The following is a 23,199-nucleotide window of genomic DNA, read 5'->3' as shown; positions in this document are numbered from 1 at the left end:
GCTTCAAGGATGCATCTGGTTTTCTGTGTGGATTCTGGATCTTTAATATCTCAGGTCCTCATGCTTGCAAGGCTGCTATGGGGCCGGGAAGATGGCTCAGCAGAAAAATATTTGCTGCCTAAGCATGAGGAACTGAGTTCCAGTCCTCCGCAAACACATACAAGCTGGGCATGGCAGCGTATGCCTGTAACCTCACATGGCTTGCTGGACAGCCATTCTATCAAGCTGAATCACTGAGCACAGGTTTTCTGAGAGATCCTGTCTCAAGAAAAAAAAAAAAGAACACAGGAGGAAAGCAGTAGAGGACGACACCCACGGTTGGCATGTTTGACTCCTCACCTCTGAGCGCTCACACGCAGGGGAGCGCACAAACATACACACACACACACACACACACACACACTTAACTATTTTTCAAGATGTATGTGTATGTGTTTCGCCTATATAGATGCCTGGTGCCCATGGAGTCCAGAAGAGGGTGCCAGATCCCTTACAACTTACAACGGGAGTTACAGAGGGTCGTGAGTGTCCATGTGGGTCCTGGGAACCAAACCGGGGTCCTCTGTAGGAAAGCAAGAGCTCTTAACCAGGAGCCATCACCCCAGCCCCTCCCCCAACTATTTTTATGGGGTACTTTTTCCCTGAGGGATGTTTATAGTGCAGTATTGTGAAAAGCAGACCCACCTGCTCAATAAAACCCAACTAAGTAAATTGTAACTAAGTTTGTCGTTATTCCACTTTCAGGAGGAAGACACTGCAGTGTGTTCTGAAGTTCCGGGCACCTATGTGCACACTGGCTGCACACTAGCAACATGTGGGATACCTACACAAGCTGTGCCAGCTCCTAGCCCCCAGACCATGAAGTCACTCCCTGGGTACCAATGAGATCCATCTGGGTGCAACTGTACACCACCTGAGCAGTCATTCGTGATTCTGTTTACATTTTCCATCCCATCTTAGACTTTTAACATATTCCCCATTGGTGCAGATGTGATTAGCCCACAGGCCACACAGAAGTATTTGCTCAGCCTCCTCTAGTTTAAAAATGCGTTGTCATCCTAAATTGCCTTCTTAAAACACGAGACAACTCTTTGGAAAGGAGTGTTGGCATTTCAGATAGGTTGCCAGTAGTGTTGGACAAAGAGGAGGATTTCTCCTGGCGTGGTGGTGCAAGCCTACAGTCCCAGTAACAGGGAAGTGGAGGCTTGAGGTCAAGGCTAGCCTGGGCTACAAGAGACTATGACAACAAAAAGGTTTTCCTGCTTGCCTGTCACTCTAGAAAGGTAACTTAGTTCTCAGAATGTGTTCTTCCCTAAGAATGGTACCAAAATTAAACATACTAAACTAGATACAGTTTATTTCAATCCTTGGGCAGCACTTCCCACGTGCTGGCTGGCACCCAGGCACAGGCACTGATGAACACATACCACAAGTATGTCACTCCTTCCTGCTACGGGTGTGAACAGACACAACAGCTCTGCACAGCGTGAGCAACTGAAAAACCTGGAGGCTGCTCAGAAGGACAGAGACTTGATTCAAGACAAGGCCTCTGAGATGGGTGTTCAAGGACACCGCCAATTTCCCAACATCCACAACAACTTTTACGGCACCCAAGCGGTTTACTGCCTCCCCACGAGCTCCACCTGGACCTTGTCCCCAGCCACTTCAGAAGTGATCAGGAACTACATGCTCATTTGAATTCTAGGCTGACAGGCTCTACAGTTTATCTACCTTTGAACTTTCCAGCTATTAACCCAATGCTTCCCCCTTAGAAATCCCTTGCTGAATGCTTGGGAATAAATGATAAAGAGGATGTTGTGTGGAGACAGGTACTGCATCCCAGGGGAACCCGCAGATAGAGGGAAGATCGGGCTTTGACTGTCTTTGTTCTAAGCAGCATCCCATCCCAGCCTGACATACCAGAGGCTTAAAAATGTGCAGGAGGGAGAGAGATCTCTTCCCCGGTGCTGTCCCCACATCTAAGCGAGAGCAACCCTATGAAATGCAGTGAGGTGCTCTCACGAGGCACGCAAACAGGAAGGGACTGGGTGGGAAGAATGGGTGGCTGTTATTTCAACACAGGTACAACATCCTCAATGAAGTACAGAAGTCATCTTTATTCCAACCAGCAGACTAAAGCATTATCCATGATATTCAGGTCTCTAAAAGAAACACCCTGGCAGAGAAAACGCCTAAAAGGAAAATGTTTCTCAAGAGGAGAGCACCCACAAATACCTCTATGGTGGTTTGGATGAGAATGACCCCCACAGGCACATACGCTTCAATACTTGGTCTCCAACTGGTAAAACTGTTTGGGAAGGATTAGGAGATGTGGGCTTGTTGGAGGAGGTGTATTTTGAGGTTTCCAAAGAGTCATGTTTGTGGTTTGAGATGTGAGCTCTCTCCTGTTCCTGCTGTCATGCCTTTGCTCCACCATCATGGACTCCAACTCTGAAACCACAAGCCCAGTGAAATGCTTTCTTTCATTACGTTGTCTTTGGCCAGCAACAGGAAAGTAATTAATGCAACCTCTTCATTAGAGCTAAAATAAATGTAGATTTAGCTGGTATAAAGCTTCCTTGGGGAGCGGACGTGGTGGTTCCCGACGCCCAGCCTCTCTTGCCTACCAACAATCGAGATCATCGTCCTGTCTCCCACGAATGCAGTCTGTTAGACTCAGTCTCATACTGAGCCGGACTGGTGGCTCACACTTGACATTCCAGCACACAGGAGGCTGAGGCAGGAAGAATGCCACAGTTCGAGGCTAGCCTGGGCTACAGAGCAAGTTCTAGGCCAATGCGGGCTACACAGAGACACTGTCTCAAATTCAAATAGAAAAACTAAAGTAAATTTAGAAAGCAATGCAGAATGGATGTCATATGGCCCCCAACGGAAACTAAAGTACAACTGGTTGACAGATCATTCCTATGGAATATTTTCCAAATAAAAGTACTTAAAGAGAAATGTTTTCACTATTATAAGCTGTGAGCATTTTCATCATCTTCCACCAGTCAGATCCTACTACATCCCATGACTGGAGCTGAACACTCTTTAGAATGGCTGGAGTTTCAGCCTATTTCCACCACCCGGAAGCTTCCACATCCTAAACGCTCAGCAGAGGCCATCCCAGACATCACTAACTGCCTGAGCCTGGGGCCGTCAAAAACCTAAAACAAATCAAGACTGAAATTCATTGAATAATAAAACATGGTACTTGGTACTTATAATAGAACCAAGCCAGAAGTTACTTGGTCTTCCCATCACAAGGAGAGGAGTGGGCAATTACTCAATGAGGAAACCATTATCATTATCACAAAGAGGACGCTTTAAACTGCACAAGGGAATAAGCTAGTTAGACATATTTCTGAAGCATTTGTACAACACTCATGCTGGAAATAAGTCATAGTTTTACCCAAAGAGAAAGTGTGGAAGGAGTTTAACCCAGCAATGTCTTACAAATACCTGGGTGGTGGTATGTAAGGGAACGGCAGTATTTAACTGTGCCTGAACAGGCATGATCACTGCATCTTCCCACTTCAGCTAGCTTCAGCCAGTTTCAACCAGCGATGCAAACTGTATGTCAAGAAGCGGACAGCATCCATCCAACTTGGAGAAATTTAAATCGCTCAAATTGCTTATGTTTTCAGAGTGGAGGCTCAGATGTCTGTGCAGATGAAGGACACATGAGAAATGTGATCTACTTCCTGTGGCTCCTAAGCTGGGTAGAAGACAAAGAACTGGAGGCTCAAGCATCAGCTGGTGATAACATAAAGGCGTTTCTCAAAGTCCACACAGAAGCGGTACTTCACAGAGGGGATGCCTTGTACAAGTCTAAACACAGTGATGGATACTTGCAATCCCAGGGCTAAAAACGCAAGGTAACTGTTTCCTGAGACTCTGTGACCACCAGCCCTGCCCACGTGGAGAGGCATCCCAGAAGAGACTGTCTAATGAGCTTGACATGGGAGGGACCATCCCATCCCTGGCTGGTGGTCCTGAGTTCTCTAAGAAAGCAGACTGAACAAGCCATGGGAAGCAAGCAAGTAAGCAGCACTCCTCCATGGCCTCTGCATCAGCTTCCTGTCTCTATTTGAGTTCCTGCCCTGACTTCCTTGGATGCTGAACTATGATATTGGAGAGAGATAAATCCTTTTCTTCCCAAATTGCTTTTGGTCATGGTGTTTCCTCACGGCAACTGAAACCATAACTAAGACAATAAATATAAATAATTTTCATTTTAAAAAGAAAATAACCAAAATAACTTTCGATGCCACATAACTCATATTCTCAGAACCTTTTTTGAGTTGCGTGTGTTACAGGAACAAGCACATTGCAGAGAGCCAGTGACGAGCTGAAACAAAAGTCTGAAATCATGACCATTATCTACACTATAATTGACCAAGTCAGGTAACTCGGGGCATCCTACATGCAACTCTGAGAGGCTGGCATGAGTCTGGTAAAATATAGAATGAATTACCTGGTATCCACATGGATAGACTTGTACTGGAGACATGGCTCAGTGGCTACATTTGTCTAGCGTGCTGCAATCCCTACTTACACTGTCAAGCATTGTTATGCTTGACACAAAAGACAACTCTAAATACAATCAATTTCTTCAAAACCGTCAAGATGTGTTCACAGTGTATTTACGGTGTGGTAAAGGTAGGAGTCAAAGTTCTGAGGACTCCATGGCTTTAGATTTTTAGTTGGGGAGAAAGCTTCACATCTGATACCAAAGTGACCACTACGTTCTGCTTGAGAAAGGCGTTCATATTTGGATAGTAAACGGCACATTTCTTAGAAAACCAATGATTTTAAAGAGTAAGTCTATTTTCCTCTCGTAGGCCATGGCTAACCACAGTATGGCGTAATTCTGGAGAAATCAGACCTCACCCAGTTACAAAAATAGCAAAAAGAACTCTTCGCTGCTGGCAGAGAAGTAACAAACATCCTTCCTGATAGCAGAAAAGTGTTTTTGTACTTTCAATTAGGCATTTAAAACACTAGCTCTTCCAGGTGAGACAGAGAGAATACTTATTTTTACAAAAGAGGATCTAAATGAAATCATCTTTCAGGGAAGGTTAAAATGACAACAACGAGAATCTCACAGAGGTTGAGAAGTAAAAATGTGTCCTTGCCCGAGGCACTAAAAACTTGGGTCTCATTCTGTCACCTCTGAAATGGAGATAGCAGACATCTTCCTACACGTGATGGAGAAGTCAACAGGACTCGGTTCCCGGCAACTGGTACGACCGTGGTTCGTGAGGAGTCCAGTTTCACTCTGAACTGTAAGTGCAACTGTAGCCATTCTCGCCCGTGTCAGTCACAAAGGAAACACGCATCTGCTTGTTGGCTCTTCCCGATGAACGCCGTCACTGCTCCCAAAGTGGCCACCCTGACACTCACCATCCTGAGAGTGTGAGCCAGACCTAGTGTCTCCTGTCTAATAAAGGGGTGCATGCAAACACCCTGACACTCACCATCCTGAGAGTGTGAGCCAGACCTAGTGTCTCCTGTCTAATAAAGGGAGGGTGTGCAAACACCCTGACACTCACCATCCTGAGAGTGTGAGCCAGACCTAGTATCTCCTGTCTAATAAAGGGAAGGTGTGCAAACACCCTGACACCACCCTGAGAGTGTGAACCAGACCTAGTGTCTCCTGTCTAATAAAGGAAAGGTGTGCAAACACCCTGACACCACCCTGAGAGTGTGAACCAGACCTAGTGTCTCCTGTCTAATAAAGGGAAGGTGTGCAAACACCTTGACACTCACCACCCTGAGAGTGTGAACCAGACCTAGCGTCTCCTGTCTAATAAAGGGAGGGTGTGCAAACACCCTGACACTCACCACCCTGAGAATGTAAGCCAGACCTAGTGTCTCCTGTCTAATAAAGGGAAGGTGTGCAAACACCCTGACACTCACCACCCTGAGAGTGTAAGCCAGACCTAGTGTCTCCTGTCTAATAAAGGGAAGGTGTGCAAACACCCTGACACTCACCACCCTGAGAATGTAAGCCAGACCTACATAGAAGGCAGCTGGTGACCCTGCTGTGTTACTGACTTTGGGGAAGCCTGATGTTACCATCCAAACAGAGTAAAGGCAGGTTGTGCTGACAGGGGCCTCCACAGGACTAAGCCACAACTGAGCCTTCAGGTGACAGCCGCTCCAGCCGGCACGTGACTGTAGTTTCTTGAAAATCCTAGCCATACGGCTGCCACGATCCTTAAGAGATGCTGGCTGTCCCATCTTCCCACCCCTCAAATGCTACACTGCCCTTGTCTGGATGGTTACAGGACTCTCAAAGCCTCTGCGCTGGGTTGGGCAAACCTCATCGAAAAAAAATCTGAAATCTGAAGTTTCCAAAATTGGACACTTTTGAAAGTTCCACAGCATAAAGGTTTATTCCATTTACAAAACAATTAGAAATAGGAAATTCGTGTCTTATCCACTAGTCCACTGCCATGAAGAGACACTGCGACCGAAGCAGCTTATAAGAGGAAGTCTTTAACTGGAGGCTTCGACCAAGGGTGCAGGAATTAGACTGCAGAAAGAGGAGCATTATTGTTTTCAAGTGGTTTTCTCCTGTAACTTAAATTTTTATTGTAACTTGCGTTACAACAAAATAAATACCAACAGGAGGAATTGAGTTTTCAGAAAATCATGCGAGACTTATAAACCTAACAGTGAGCCAGGTGTGACAGAGCATACCTCTATCCCAGCACTCAACAGGCAAAGAGGATCAAAGGCAGCAAAGAGCGCCAAGCTAGCCAAAACTCCGCAGTGAGATCCTGCATCAAATACTACAAAGCAAAAGCTCAATTACCCTTAATTTCTGTTTGTTTTGTTCTCAGGACAGTTTCTCTGTGTTACCCTGGCTGTCCTGGAACTCACTCTGTAGGCCTTAGTGGCCTCAAACTCAGAGATCTGCCTGCCTCTGCCTCCTGAGTGCTGGACTCGAAGCTGTGCTGCACCACCCACAGGCTACCTTTTTTTTTAAAGAGTGATTTCCGAAGCCTGTTGCGACCCCCACCAATCTGAATCATCTTCTGCATGTTTCCTGATCTATGCATGGTGCAGCCACCTCACACTCCAAACAAGCTGTCCTGAGGCTGTCCATAAGTATATGCCAATTCCACCTACACCAAAGAGTCAGTCAAAAGACTGAAAAGGCTATTAACAAAAGGCATAGACTAGTTAACTCTTTTCCCTCACAATGAAAATGTGAGCCAGTGACAACACTGTGGCTTCAATTCTAGTACATTTGTTTGAAAAGAAAACAACTCTTCAAGGCACAGCTATTTCTGACAATTCTAAAGTAGCCAGTGAGAGTCCAAAAGGCTAGGAGACAGCTCGGTCAGCAAAGGTTTGGCCTGGCAGGCATGGAAATCTGAGTTGGAGCCTCAGAATCCATGGTTATGGGGGTTCACACCTGTGACCACAGCACTGGGGAGGCAGACTGGCTGGCCTACCCTACCTGACAAGTTCCAGGCCAATAACAAGACTCAAATAACGAAGTGAACAGTAACCAAGACCACCTCAGGCTGCACTCTGGTCTCCACAAACAGGAACACATGACTCTGTGTGTGTGTGTGTGTGTGTGTGTGTGTGTGTGTGTGTGTGTGTGTGTGTGTGCGTGCGTGCACGAGCTCACCATCTAGTTCTCAAGGAAATTCAAAGTTTTAAAGTTCAAAGGCAAAAGCGGTAGCACATTCCTTTAATCCCAGCACTAGGGAGGCTGAGGCAGGTGAGTCTCCATGATTTCAAAGCCAGCCTAGTTGATCTACATAGTAATTCAAAACAAGTTTTAAGTTCAGAAGACCAGGCCAAACCAGGAGTGGTGATATCAATGCATTAAATCCGAGCATGCAAGAGGTGCATCTCCATGAGTTCAAAGGCACCCTGGTTTACACAGGCCAGCCAGGGTAACATAGCAAGACCCTGTCTTTAAAAAATAAAAAGACATGTGGCCAAAGGCCAATCCTCCCTCCCCTCCCCACCATCCTGCCCTGCAAAATGGAGCTGGCCATTTTCGTGGATCCTGAACTTTCAAAGAAGCATCTGAGCTATGCTGACTGCAGTCTTGGAGGACATGGTTTTCGTCTTACCACATGTGGTAGTATAAATAGGAATGGCCCATAAACCCATATGTTTGAATGCTTGGTCCACAGGGAGTCACACACTCCAGCCACACTGGAGTAGGTGTGGCCTTGTTGCCTCCTGCACTTTGGAGGCAGGCTTTAAGGTCTCATATGTTCAAGCTGTGCCCAGTGTGGGGGACAGTTCACTTCCTGTTATCTGCAGATCAAGATGTAGAACTCTCAGCTACCTCTCCAGCACCATGTCCGCCTGCATGCTGCCGATAAAGGACTAAACTTCTGAAACTATAAACTAAGCAATTAAATGTTTTCCTTTATAAGAGCTTCCATGATCATGGTGTCTCTTCACAGCAACAGAAACCCTAACTAGGGCTGGAGAGATGGCTCAGCAGTTAAGAACACTGGCTGCTCTTCCAGAGGTCCTGAGTTCAATTGCGAGCAACCACATGGTGGCTCAAAAACCATCTGTAATGAGATCTGGTGCCCTCTTCTGGCCTGTAGGCATACATGCAGGCAGAACACTGTATACATAATAAAAAGAAAAAAAACTTAATTCACTACTGTAGAGTGACCAGTTTCTTCATGCTTGTGAATTACACTACAAGATACATTTTTAAAGTGTAATTCCAATGTCAGCTGTGGCACACACCTTTAATTCCAGCACTTGCGAGGCAGAGGCAGGTGGATCTCTGTAAGTTCAAGAACAGCTTGGTTTACATAGAGTATTACAGGACAGTCATGGCTGTTACACAGAAAAGCCTTGTCTCAAAAAAAAAAAAAAAGTGTAATTCTGGCTTTCAGAGTTGCATGTGTTCTGACACAAACAAGCTGGCCTCTGACTCACTACACGCAGACTCGCTTCTGATGATTCCCCTCTGCAACATTAGGATAGCGGGGAATCCATCACACCAGGTTTATGCAATGCTGGAGACTGAACCAGGGGCTTCCTGGTACTACATCCTGGACCTCAGAGTGGTTTTTATTTTTGTTTTCTGAAAATGTCTCTTAAGTCAACAGTTTCTAGTTTGGCCTTAATGAGTATTTATTGCACCTAGATCCAAAGAACAAAATCCAGACAGCCTTCAACTTCCTCGATGGAGAACACACAAAGTACAATGCTAACCAGAACACTTTGAAACATATTTAAAGGCACCACTTTTCATCAATATATTTCTCCACTGGCATATTTTACTTCCAAAATAATCTGCCTTTTCCAGGAGTAATGAGACACACCTGTCTTCCTATCACTTGGGAAAGTAGGGATAGGATGATTTCAAATCCCAGGCCAGCCAGGGTTCCACAGCAAGACCCTGTCTTAAAATATTTTTAAAAATCAAACCACTTGCTTTATAGTCGGCACAGAACAGACTCACTCAGTTCCTACCTCCAGAAGTGTAAATGAGGGCTTGCGAGATTGTGCAGTGGCTACGGCAGCCACGTTTCTGTCGCTATGATAGAACACCACGACCAAATGCAGGTGACAGAAGAAAGGGCTTACCTTGGTCTGCAGTTCCAGAGGGATGAGAGTCCGCCACAGTGGAGACTCAGGGAAGCAAGTGGCAAGCACTGCAGTGGGGGCAGGATGTGAGAGCTCACATCCCCAACCACAGCACAAAGCGGAGAAAGCAAACTAAAGAAGGAAAGCCTTTTTAATCTCAAAGACCTGCTCCAAGTAGAAAAGGTTTTTTGTTTGCTTGTTTTTGTTGTTTTTATCCTGCAACAAGGCTGAAGCGCCTACACCTCTCCAAACAATATTCCCAACTGAGGATCAAATGTTAAAATGCCAACCGAAAAAAAAAAAAAAAAAGTTGAAATGCCCAAGACTATGGAAGACATTCCTTATTCAAACCATACTGCAAAGGTGCTTGCACCCAGCCTGACAAGCTCAGTCAGATCCCCAGAACCCAGGCAGGAGAAAACAGAACCCTGTAGATTGCCCTCTGACTTCCACTGCATGCTCACATATACACACAGACACTCACAAATGCAAAATAAAATTGTAAAGTATTTGCCAGACATATGAGACTCCGTTTACTAGGGCGTGATTTAGAGCACTTGTTATAGGTGCTCTGATGTTGATCAGAAATGGGAACTACGTTCCTCCAATTAAATAGAGAGTGCTGTATTTTTCTTTTATCAGATGAACCTGTATTATGTAACACACACACACACACACACACACACACACACACAAATAAGATAATATAGTCAGTATATATACATCCTGTATTTACAGAGATTTTAGGTGGCTTCACAAAACAAGTATTCGGGACACCTGCAGCTTGCAGGCCAGCCAGTATAGCTTTAGGTTTAATGAAACACCCTGTCTCAAAAGAGGGAAAAAAAAAATCTAAAGCCACAAATCAATTCTGGCATCTAAACACTGTTTTGAAAGCATTACTGAAACAGATACACATATCAAACCATCATGAAAAAAAAAATCAATGAACAAAAGAACTAACTTTTCCCAGGCAAAACTCTGAAGATGCAGAAAGAAGTGCATGAGAAACCACCACCTGCCTCCCGCCTCTACAGCCCTGAAGACAAAGCCTTTTAACAATCTCAGTCTTATTTCAAATAACTCAGCAGTCAGCACCTCTGACATCTTGTATAGTTCATGATGAACAAAATGTGAAAAATTTAAGAATAACAGAAGCTAAAATTTAAAAATCGTAAGCCATTAGACTCTTTTAATTCTCTAAAAGGAGGAACAGGTCCTATATTTCTAAAGTTCTTGATTTCCTTCTTTTCAGGTGTCCCAGCAAACAGTGTCAGAGTTCTGGCTGGAGGCATCGCTGTCAATCAAAGGGGAAGGGAGGGAAAGGTTGGCAGGATTAGAAGTCAGATGATTAACAGGGCCGCAGATGTCTTTTCTAGCCTTCGGTCATTAACAAGGAAATGAAAGCGATCTTTTTCCCTTTGCAAAGGATGGATGCAACTGCACTTTGGGAAAAACCTTCAGCAGGGAGAAACTCTTTCCCAATCTCCCAACCACTTACAAAAAAAATCTGCAGTGTGTGGCCCCACGCCCCTTGAAGCCTGTGTCAGCTGCACCAATCCAAGGAAGTGTGTGCCACAGAGACCATACATTCCAACACACTGAGCAAGCACACACGTGCCTCCTGAGCTGCCCCAAACCTCAGTGATGAGGGGCACTGGGGCTAGAGCACACAGCGGGACTGCAACCTAGCGTTCCTAGCACCCCACAAAGTGCAAGGGAAGGCAGCAGAAAAGGAAGGGGTCTGTGCAGGGCCTTAAAGAAACCTTTTGTAAGCAGGCCAGTCACACTGGAGGAAGAAAGGTGGCAGAGCTGCTCAGTCCTGGGGGCTCTGGAAGCATGGACTGTCCTCACCCTGGAGTTACAGAACACACACAGCAGCACCACAGGCTGCCAGCGACCCAGTTGCCTCTGTTTCTGAGGCAGCTGCTCTTCTCCCTTTCTCCTTCCCTCCTTGATAAATTAAAGGACTAAACTCTTTTTCTGGGTGAATCTTTCATCATCTACATGGGACAAATAGAGGCACAAAGCACGGTCCTTCAAAACTCTATATATTCAATGATGAAGAAAAACATCCATTTTCCAAGGTAGTGCTGTTCCCACCAAAGATGATGGAGCACTAAAGGAAAGGGTCCCCAGCCGGACAAAAGCCCACAGCCGCATCTGCAGGCCTCTCTCTCAGCAGCTGACAGGCTACATGCCCTGGGAAAGGCCAGCATTTAAGATCTACTGATACCCTGAGCTGGCTTCATCCAGGTTCTTAACTGAGAGAGGGATTATCCTTTATAATTTGACACATTTCATATTATCTTATGGCTAAAAAATGCACTATCCTCTACAGGAGACAAAGCTCTTACATCTCATTTCACTGGTGATATGACTATAACTTGAGTCTCATGTTACTTCAGAAAAAAACAGCCACAAATGCATGAGATACTTTAAGTACCGGTTTAAAGGCAGCCACAGATTTTTCGTCCCTCTGCCTCCACATCTGAAAGGCTTAAAGTTTCCTTTCCCTTCTTTTCTTTTTTAATGTTTTTTTAAACACATCTTTATGTAGACCTGGATATCCCGGAACTCAATTTGTAGAGCAGGTTAGCCTTGAACTCACAGAAATCTGCCTGCCTCTGCCTCCGAAGAACGGGGACTAAAGATGTGCTCCACCACCACCTGGCTCAAGATTTTCTAATGTTAATAAGATGACCGGCTTTAAAAATAGGATTTAAAATGGGGCTGGAGAGATGGCTCAGAGGTTAAGAGCATTGGCTGCTCTTCCAGAGGTCCTGAGTTCAATTGCCAGCAACCACACGGTGGCTCACAACCACCTGTAATAAGATCTGGTGCCAACTTCTGGCCTGCAGGGACACATGCAGGCAGAACATTGTATATATAATAAATAAATAAATCTTTAAAAATTATAAAATAAATAAATAAAAAATAAAAATAGGATTCTGTAATTCCCCTTCCCAACTTATAAACATTTAAAAGAATACAGCTGAATGATCTACTGCGGTAAGAAGTGTTAGACCCTTCTGCGCCTCAAGTACATGGATCATGGACACGTGTGTGCCCTTGTACTTAACTTTACAATCATTTTAGTTTTTTTAAGCACTTACTCCCTTTTACATAATTATAAATTTCTCTACTCTAGGACTGCTTTAAAAAAACATCCCTTCAAATCATGACCAGCACTTTCAATTTCTTTCTATCTTTTGTGTGTGTGGTTGCTGAGACAGGACCTTACGTAGCCCACAATGACCTTGTGCCCCTGATTCCACCTCCCGAGTGACGGAAGCACAGCCACCGTACTCACAGAACTGGTTTTCAGCTGCACTGAACTGTGAATACAGCAGACTTCAGCCCCCTCTGTTCTCGGCATACCCACTGTGGACAGGGGTCACATACAAAGCGAATCTCTATTCGCTGACTGGATGCTGTTAGTCTAGTCGAGCTACGCACACGGCTGCAAAGATATGACAGCCCTTGAATGAAACAGTTCGGTGCAGCGGAAGGATCTGTTGAGTCTTCAACAGGGTTAGGCTCAGGGTGGGGTGGTGGTGGGGATGCGGAAGGCCTGGGAGGCCTGGAAGGCCGAGCCCAGTGCCTAGCATATATAGCAGCTTCCACTCCGTAATTATTAGTTACTCTCTTCCTCTCCCCCATCTTCTGAGTCACAATTCCATAGAAAATGCCACATCCCGCCCTGGACTGTACAGCCTGAAGAAATGCACGAAGAGTTAGAACAACCCTTCACCTACTTTTTTTTTCTCGATAACTCCACCCTCCATCCCCCCACCACTACCACCCTGAGAGTTCACAGAAATAAAACAAGATGATGAGTTCAGGAAAACATTACAACGCAGAGACGAAGGGCAACTCGCACACGCTTAGTTACTGAGGATGCCATCAAGAACTCGGCTCCATTGGTGGCACCTCTGCTCACACGCACAGCAGGGGGGAAGACCTTATTCTGTGCAGAGAATAAAGCAGAAGAAAAAAGACTAGCTTCAGGGTGAATCCATGAAAGACTGGCAGCTCCTACCAACTCAAAGAAAGCACGGCGCTGCCTCCTGCAAGCAGCTGAGCCACGAGGAGCCCACCAGGTGAATTATTGAATTTTACCAAATGGCACAGTCTTGACCAGAGCTAAAGTCAGTGCCTAATTTGTGTGGCTCAAATGTTGAGAGAAATGTCCTATTTTTGTTTTCTGGTATATTGGGACAGGGTCTCTCTATGCGGCCCTGGCTGCCCCGAAATTTGCTATGCAGAAAGGCTGGCTTCTAACTCACAGAGTTCCTCCTGCCTCTGCCCAGGATTAAGGGCCTGTGCTACTGTGCCCAGTGAGGACCGTCCTTCTTAGTACTTCCTACTTCTCCTACTTCTTAATACAAAGGATGCGACCACTAGAAAAATGCAACAGTATAAACAAGAGCCAAACAAGCCAGCAGAAATACTGTCTGAAAGCAGGGATTAATGCTGCTTTTAAAATGACATGCCTGCCCATGTCTTTAATCCTAGCACTGGAGAGGCAGAGGCAGGCAGATCTGTGTGTGTTTGAGGCCAGTCTGGTCTACAGAGTGAGTTCCAAGACAGTCATGGCTACACAGAGAAACCCTGTCTCTGAAAAGAATAAACAAATAAATAAATAAAATAAGTTTCTGATAAACCAGTATAACAAAGAGCGGCTCATCTAGACCATGCTAAGAATAAGGTGGTTACCAAAGGGCACTTCTCTATTTCTAGAGTTCCCAAATGGCATCTGGGCTTTCCAAAACTTTCGGTGGATTAATTTAAAACGAAATGTTAAGGGAGGCACTCTGTAAGAATCAGTGACGGAGCCCTTGCCTGGGTTCTTCCCTACAACTGAATGTCTTTCTCTGCCTCAGACAAATTTCTCTACTCTCTAAGACTAAGTTTCCTCACGTGAGAAAAGGACTGGTCCATTGTTCCTCTTCTCCAAATCTTACTTAGGAAAAGTTGATTTTCTGTCGAAGAGGCCATACAGCTTTTTTACTGTATGACCTGAAGATGCAGCCACACGCAATACAGCTCATGCTCTTAAGTACTGTGCTCATAACAGCACCAGCTCAAAAAACTCCAGTAATTCTAAAGCTCAAGCCTCTCCCCAAGGCAAATTCACACTTACGCATTAAATAAATACATGCCGAGAAAAACTGCAAACATCCCTCTTGTTGCAATGGCTCCATACAAGCTTTTCTGTTTACTAGGTAAACAAACGCTCAAGATGTAGGAAGAGATGATAATACTTAAAGTGTGTATCCAAACCTTCGACTTCACTTGCTGAACTTATTAAAAGGCCTACTTGACAGACTAGGAAAACGGTGATTAAGAGTTCAAGTATCAGGAAATAAAAGTGTAAGGACATAAACAATGAGATGATCAAAAAAATAAGCAAAAAAATGCACCTCGAGAATGCAGAATTATTACTGGAGGTGGGAACCACTGCTTCAGAAGGAGATACCCTGAAATGGCAGACATAAGGATGGCCCCTCTAATGCAGAAGCATCCTTTCCCACTCTACTTATAGTCCACGTCAACATGCCATCCAACTCTGAACCAAATTAAAGACACATTCTTGTATTTTATTTTTCTCCTCTTTGGCAGCGAAAGCAACAGAACCTAAGGTTTTCTGCAATAGAAAATAATTTCTTTCCCTTATTTTATGAAGTAACCAGACTAAAATCCATAATCAAAACGGGAAAAGTAAAAACCTTAAAAATAATTCTGAGCACTCTGCAATTTGCTGCCCAAAATAGAACCCATACCATCCATACCACCAAATGAAAATTATAAGTTTGTAAGCATCAAGCCAAATTATAAAGTAAAATATTTAAAATGTTTCAATGGCAATAAGTTGGGGAGGGGTGTCTTTCTTTACTGGCAGGTATTTGCTGTTTGTCCGCTAGCATCTCTTCATTGACACTGTTTGAACGTTCCCCAAACTAATCTGTTCTTCCCCTTGAGTACAAAAAGATAAAACCTGACTAATCAATTGTTCAGGCATGCTGTCTTAAATAGAACTTTCCTGTCCTCAAATTAAGGAGTCGGTCATATTTTGAGATATTATGCCTTGGACAAGATGTTTCAAAGCACACATTTTTAAAAATTAGTTTAGCCAAAGCCCACCAATCTCATTTAAATTTTTTTTTAAAAGGAGAATAAAAAGGAAAGGAAGAAAAACAGAAAATACATGCATGGTGTTTAAATATAATCTTTCAAATTACATTTTGAAACTCATGGCTTCTGAGCAGCTCCCAATTCTATGCTGTTTCTAAGAGAACTGGTTCGGTACCGGTTGTGCAAAAACAACAAAACACCCTCCTAGGACAGCATTTCTAAATGGAAGAGCGCATGCACTAACACACACTTCACAAGCTGGGCACTGCGATGTATGCCTAGGATTCCAGCAATTTGGGAGGCTGAGGCAAAGAGCTTCACGAGCTCAGGAACAGCTGGGGCTGCATCAGGAGACCCTGTGTATAAAAAAGAAGAAAAGTTTGTGTGTGTTGGGGTGTGTGTGGGGGGGGATTGACAGACTGTGAAAGCCACCACAGAAGTGAACTGGAGAGAAATGAAGGAGGTGGACAGGTCTTCTCAGCAACGGGCTCACTGAAAATGCCACTGCAGGTGTCTCTGCCTTGCCGGCCAGGAGTGACAGCACCTGTAAGTGCCATGCATCTCGCAGGGACTGTGCCATTACACGTAATTTCCTTTGTGGGTTTCAATCATCTGGTGATTTTCATTAGCTTTGTCTGGACTGAAACTCAGAGTAATGGCTGCTCAATTAAGGACCTCCCCTTTCTCTTACTACTTGATCTATGAAAAACTACCGCTCCCCCCACAAGACGCACGCACCCCAGTGAATCGGAGGGATGATGCATACATTTGTAGATGACCAATTGCTCATCTACGTTTGACGGTTTCATTAGCAGACCTGGAATAGTGGTCCAGTTGTAGACAGCAGATATTTAGAAAATATCAAACATTTATAAATAGTTCTAGGAGAAATCTATTTTTACTGCTTTTCTGTCTTGTTATAAATACACCCTAATCTCTATCCTTTTACGCACAATTCAGCATCATTAACATTCTTCTTCAACCCACTAAGGAACTTGAAAAGCAACCTGCACACACACATAAAAATATTGTTTACTTTAAATGGTGAAATGATTTTCACATGTAGTTAGTTCTGAATCTTCTAATCTCTTTCAAGTGTATTTTAAAATATAAAATCATTTCTTAAAGAAAATATACTTCAGACCATTACATGTAAAAGGCTTTCTTCAAATATTACTAATTTCCCCTCATCCATCAAATGACCACCTCAGCTTAACATAATGAAACACACAACTTCTAAAGGGTCATCTTATTCTCTGTAATTGCAAATAAACCTTGTTATTATTGAAAAGTACAATGTAGCAGAGGGACTAAATAATCAATTCTCTTTTAGAACTAAAGTTTAAGAATTTAAATACCTCTATAAATTGCTGCCTCCAATTTAAAATTGATACTATTGGAAAACCAGTCTAATTCAATAGTACTATTGAATTAGAAAATAAAGGAAAACAATATACTTTATTTGTAGACCTCATTAGTTTTTAATGTTTAAATAATATATGAAAAGTTAAATACTAGCCTCTTAAAAACATCTTAAGGCTACATTATTATCTAAATATCAAGAATTTTTTTACCATTTTTATTCCAACCCTAATATCTATTTCTTAGAGATCAGGAAAATGTATGTTCTCTACAATATAAAAAATTCACCTTTTTGAAAATGTGTAACTGCAACTTCAAAGCTAAATCAAAGTGACTTTACAGTTTGATAACATATATGGCACTGTATTAATCTTTCCACATATGTAATTAAGTCCAGCCATTAATTTCTAATTCAACAAACACTTGAATTAGAAGACTCCTATAAGATGTAAAACTAATAAAGTCTTTGTTTCTAGAAAATTAAAAATTAATGCAGAAAAAGCCTTTGTTGCAGCGAGGACTTGAAGTTGGGTGGATTTTTGGGGGGGGTTGGTATTTAATTCAGCTATACACAATGTGGTACATACAAGCAAAATACAATTGGGATACTGTTTTCTTTAGCATTCCTATAGGAGACCAAATTCATTTGCATTGGAGAACACAATTACTGATTTCTAACTCATGAAAGACAGATTCATAGCTTCCCTACAGCACCTCGGAGCATTTGACTGTCCCAGTGAAAATGGCATCAATCAGCTACTTCCTAGAAGTGGGTAGATACTGCATTTTTTCCTAAAGTTGTTTCCGCACAGAATCATTCAGCTTTAGGTACAAAAGCACAGTCAAGTAAGCATGTCTTGGATCAAAACCGTTTGTCCAATACGTGTACATGTGTGTATATGGGAATTTTAAAGTGTACTTTCAGCAACCAAAATAAAAATTCTACCAAGGAAGTTTCTGGAACTTTTCACAGCACTTTTAAAGTTATCAGTTTTTTTCCCTCTCTAACCCACAGGTACTATATGAATATAGAAGACAATCCAAAGATTTTTATTCAGCAGATTGAAACCAAGTAGAATGCAAGAGAAACAGATGATATGTATGGCTTACTGACCAACAATCTGCACTTAAGATGGATGAAACATAAGTAACAAAAAGAAAAAAAAATTTTCTACTCCAGAGTGGCTGAGAAACAGTAGTGTCTAGTCTGTCTACAGTGTAGCCATGTGTATTAAATGATGCTATGTGATTTAACAAAAGACCCAATAGTAAGCAAATAGCATGCCAATGACTCCACAAATGAAGATTAAAACATTTTACAAACTATCATCAGCTTTAGAAAAACAACACCTATCTTCCTATTGGGAACATAGGCATTAAAACAGCTTCCTGAGAATTCAAAGAGCCAAGCACGATATTTAAAAAATTAGCAGTCAAACACTGAGTCATTTCTCAAGGAGGTAAAGAGAGCACGGCTTGTTTTTCCCTGTGCTCCACAGAACACAAAAACCACATATAGAACTGACCAAATGTTCACAAATTTACTTCCAACTTGTCAATTTGCATGGAAAGGCAACAAAATAACAATAAAACAATCACTGTATAACATGAAAGCTTAGGTCTTAAATGTCACAGTATTCTAGTTTTTTTTTTTTTTTTTTTTTTTTGTATTCTAGTTTTTTTAAAGCCACCAGAGTGGTTGTGCCCAGAATTATGAAGACCTCGTCCCAGAGGGCTGAGTCTAGCTAACCAATTCCAACCAGTTTAGCTTTCTCTCCCTTAAGTTGCAGTGCAAGTAGGAAACGTCTGTATTTGAAATAAAGGGGGAGGAAAAAGATTAAAACCATCAGTCAAAAATAGAACCCCCCTCTCCAGCAGCCGCTACCCATGCCTTTGGTTTATTAACTGTCTTCAGGTGTAGTCAACCAAGCGGCAGGCTCTGAGGGTCTTCCTCTTGGTTATTTTATATCACCAACACATTCAAAGAAATCCACTTATTCCTAGGACTATATAAGCCCTAGACTGTTAAACAATTTATACTAAAACTTGTGACATAACTAATTTTGAGCTATGGCAGAATAAAATTACCTAAGTGACACTTCAGCCAAAATACAAACAACCTCTGCATTTTAAAAGAAAAAGCCAAAATAGTCTTTTTGTTGCTAAGTTCTGGGTGATCTTAACAACTTTAAATAAGCTAGCATTTCACTTATTTTGAAAATTAAAGGATATACACTGCATCATGGAATAAGGGGACATCAAATAACCCCAATTACAAATCTATTGACTTTTGCTAATTTTGACCTCCAAAAGGATTCACAAGAGCTAGACAGCCAACAGAGTGAAATATTTAGAGATACATAGTGCATTAAACATTCTCAGTGGTTCTTTTTAACAGTATTCATCTTTTTTCTTTTTTTTTTTTTTTTCTTTTTTTGGTTTTTCGAGACAGGGTTTCTCTGCAGCTTTTTTTAGAGCCTGTCCTGGAACTAGCTCTTGTAGACCGGCTGGCCTCAAACTCACAGAGATCCACCTGCCTCTGCCTCCCGAGTGCTGGGATTAAAGGCGTGCGCCACCACCGCCCGGCTAACAGTATTCATCAAAACTTCAACTGTTGAGAGACGAATGGTTTAAACTTACAGTAACTACTTAGCATCCCAGAAGACATTCCCTTACCCATCCCCCAAAATAGTAATACTGAAGGAAACCACATAAACTCAGAACAATTTACAGAAAGGCTGCTATACATTTTCAACATAAGAATCCACTCAGTAATACAACCCAAACTGCAAATCATTAATTCTTAACTTTTTCTAAAACAAAAGTATTAAAACAGTTTTCTAATGTGGTGCACAGTCATGTACAGAGATTCCATGACATTAAAACGTATGAGGAAATAAGCTCACAATGTTTTTAAAAACCCTCCAGCACAGCCAAGTATTTCTAAAATCAATTTGTTTTAAAATGTTCTCAATCCTGCGTCTTAACCTCTGACTAAGAAGGTGGAAAATCAGACTTAGCCTCCCAAGTTCACATACTTAATAACGAATGCAAAGAAACTTCCTTAATGGCTGTAAAGTAAGTCAGGACACGTGGGAGGAGGTAAACATCCCCCCTCCCAATTTAAAGTCCACAATGAGCTTTACCCAAAGATTTTCTCCTTCATTCTTCACTAGCAAATCACTGGGGAAACCCAGCCCCCAAAGAATGCGTTACTCCTAGGTTAACAATAGCTAACTATATCACCGCGACATTGTTTATTCTCCAGCGTTTCTCTAATGCAACAAGAACAGCAAAGTGCTCAGGAGCACAGCCCCTCTGCCTCAGTTATTGAAGTCTGGCTTCTCCCTGCATCCCATACAACCTACTGCTTTAGAATACCACGCAAAATACTGACCCCTTAGTTACTGAATTATTCTATTATTCGTCACTAAACTATGCAAAAAAAAAGTAATTAGTCGCATGATCAAGTTAAGCAATTCAACTGACACAGTAAATATTTACTCTAAACATCTCCCAGGAAGTTTGCTATTGTGCTGGGGGGTAGGGATGGCAGTCGGGAGTTCTCGGTGAAAGGCAATTTATGATAAACAACTTAATCGATCACAGCCAACTGAATCTACCTAGTGTTCTCCATCTCGACCCCTAATTAGGCACCAAACAGTTTGCAAGCACAGAAAACACCTTATATAATGAAAGTAAAATAATAATAAAAGAATAATAACTTTCTAAGCTATGTATCTCCACTAACAAACAGAAGCCCTTTTAAAAAAACATACAGACATTATTTTTTAAAGTTGACCATTTTTTTTTTTTTTAGTTACACGTATGGAAAACCAATCGCGGAGGGGGGGGTTAGAAAAAAGAAACTAGGCAAAATATATTTACCTTAGCTTTTTAGAGACTGAGTAATCAACTTCCATGATTTTCCCATGCAATTCCACTTTACCTTTAAAACAGAAATTTAAAGTTCTCAGAACCTCCCTGAGTCAAATCCGCGGGGGTCTAGGCTCACTACTCCGCGCTCGGGCTCCGCCTTCTGGAGCCTTTAAGGGGTCCTCCACCCGGCCGCAGCTGGGCGAACTTAGCGCCAACTGTGATGAAAAGTGGGCGCCACGGGTGGCGGACCAGGTGGAAAGGGCACAAGCCCGGTTCCGACCCCAGGTGTAGCTGTGGATGGCATAACCGGAAAAACACATTTAATAAAGAGCGGCGCCAATTTGAAAAGATGAGCTCATTTGAAACTCAAGCTGAAGGGCTGGCGCGCCACGGCTTCTCCGGCCCCCAGTTCCCCATTCCGCCACCCGAGGACCCCGAGATTCCAGGGCGCTCGCCCCCCACCCCCACCCCACCGCCCTCCCTGCCAGCGGGGCCCGGGGTCACGCGCACGAGACCCCAGCTCTGTGGCCGCCTACTTTGGGGTGACCCCCCCCCAGGTCTCGCCAGCCCACCCCGCCGCACAGGTCTCCAAGGAAGGGGTTCCCTGCGGGATCGGGGGTCGCAGGCCCGGGGAGCGTGGCTCGTCTCATGCGTGTGCGGGATGCGAGCTGGGAACGCGCGCGCAGGCGAGTGTCGCGCTCCGACTCCCGTCTGGGCTCCAGCGCGCTCGCGGGCCCCCCGGTCGCCTCTTTCCCGGTTCTCAGCCCGGGCCCCCACCGAGTTGAGACAGGGTACCTCGTAAAAAGGTGCTTCTGGCCGAGCAGGAGGCGGGGAGACGGGAGGCGGAAAGCCCCCAGCCCCGAGTTCTTCTCAATAAAATCGGACAAAAAATTCAGGGAAAAATAGGAGCGCTTCCGAGACCAGCGAGAGGGAAGTGAGCTTCGGGAAAAGACTGAGGGAGATGTGCGGTCCGACAAGGGCCGGGTAGGGGGAACCCCGGGACCTCAAAGGGTTCAGTAGGTAAAGTCGAGGAGCTGCCGAAAGTGGGGGGCCAGGAGACTGGGGGGGTCTCGAAAAGGAGAGTGCAGCTCAGGAGACGGCAGAGGGCGAGAGGTCTTTGGCACGAGGCATGGGAAGAAGGAAGGTCTGGCCAGGAGGGGAGATGCTGGATATGGGGGGCCCCTAGCAAAGAGGGCACTAGAAGGGTCAGAGAAAAGGAAAACGGGGGACTCTGCAAAGGTGGGGGCGGGGGAAGCTCCGAGGAGCAGCTGGGCACGCCAGGGGCGCTCCTAGGAAGCCAGCGAGCCCTGGGACCCCCGGAGGAACACAGGGTCGCCCCGAGTCTGAGGCCCGAGGGTCTAGGGTAGCCCCCGCTGTGGGGGCAGGGCAGCCGGCCGTCCCGAAGCCCGCCCGCCACCAGAGTCGCGCGGGGCTGGTGCGTGGAAGTGAGCGTGCGGGCGCGGGAGTCGCGGCGGGCGCGGCCCGTGGGGCTCGGCCTCCCCGCTGCCACCGTCCCGAGCCGGCGAGGCGTGGGTCGCGCGAGTGCTCACCCGAGAGGGTCTCGATGGCGCGGATGGCCCAGTTCTGGTCGGGGTAGTCCACGAAGGCGTAGCCGGACTTGAGCAGGACCTGTCCCGCCAGGGGCAGCTTCCTGTCCCCGAAGAGCTGCCGGAGGTCGTCGGCGGTGACGGCGGGGCTCAGGTTCCCGATGTACAGCTTGTTCATCATCCGCGTCTTCCCGAGAGCCCGCGGCTCCCCCGGCCCGGCACCCGGCGCTCCCGCCGCCTCTGCTGCCCTCCTCTCTCCTCCTGAGCCCGCCCCCGCCCCCACCCTCGCCCTCAGCCTGGCTCCCCCCACCGCGGCCGGCCCGGCCCGCCCGGGGGCAGAGGCGGAGGCGGGGACTCGGCGCCGCTGCCTCCTCGGGGCAGAGTCCCGGGCGGGCTCGCGGACAAAGCGCTCGCTCTGCCTCCCGGTACCGGGGCGGCGACGTGCTACGCACCCCGCTCGCCGGAGAGTTGGACCGCGTGTGCACCGCCGAGAGTGCGCGCCCAGCCCGTCCCGCGCCGCGCGCTCCGATGGCTCGGCGCTCCCCAGGCTGCACGCCGGACGGGCGGAAGCGGCGGCGACCCGAGCAGGGACCCGACCGGGAGCGGCTTTGCGTGGCGGCTCGCGGGCGGTAGGAGGAGAGAGGGGGCGTGGGCGGGGTGTGTGCAAGGTGGACCGGGC

General features: G+C 45.1%; 1 protein-coding gene across 5 annotated transcripts in view; it reads right to left on the bottom strand.

The window, feature by feature from the left end:
- Positions 1-22,701, bottom strand: part of Igf2bp2 (insulin like growth factor 2 mRNA binding protein 2) — a 109,311-nt gene extending 86,610 nt beyond the window's left edge. For 3 of the 5 annotated variants that reach the window (XM_038345437.1, XM_038345436.1, XM_038345439.1), the window contains exons 1-2: positions 22,524-22,701; positions 20,983-21,043 (exon numbers count right to left, since the gene is read on the bottom strand). In XM_038345437.1, coding sequence (XP_038201365.1) covers positions 20,983-21,043; positions 22,524-22,701 — 239 coding nt within the window. The remainder of the gene's footprint in view (positions 1-20,982; positions 21,044-22,523) is intronic. The other 2 variants (XM_038345438.1, XM_038345440.1) reach the window with 1 other exon arrangement.
- Positions 22,702-23,199: the final 498 nt, after the last annotated feature.

Source organism: Arvicola amphibius, chromosome 10 (assembly GCF_903992535.2).
Source record: "Arvicola amphibius chromosome 10, mArvAmp1.2, whole genome shotgun sequence".
In the NCBI taxonomy this organism is placed as follows: domain Eukaryota; kingdom Metazoa; phylum Chordata; class Mammalia; order Rodentia; family Cricetidae; genus Arvicola; species Arvicola amphibius.
This window is presented reverse-complemented; position numbering and strand designations above follow the sequence as displayed.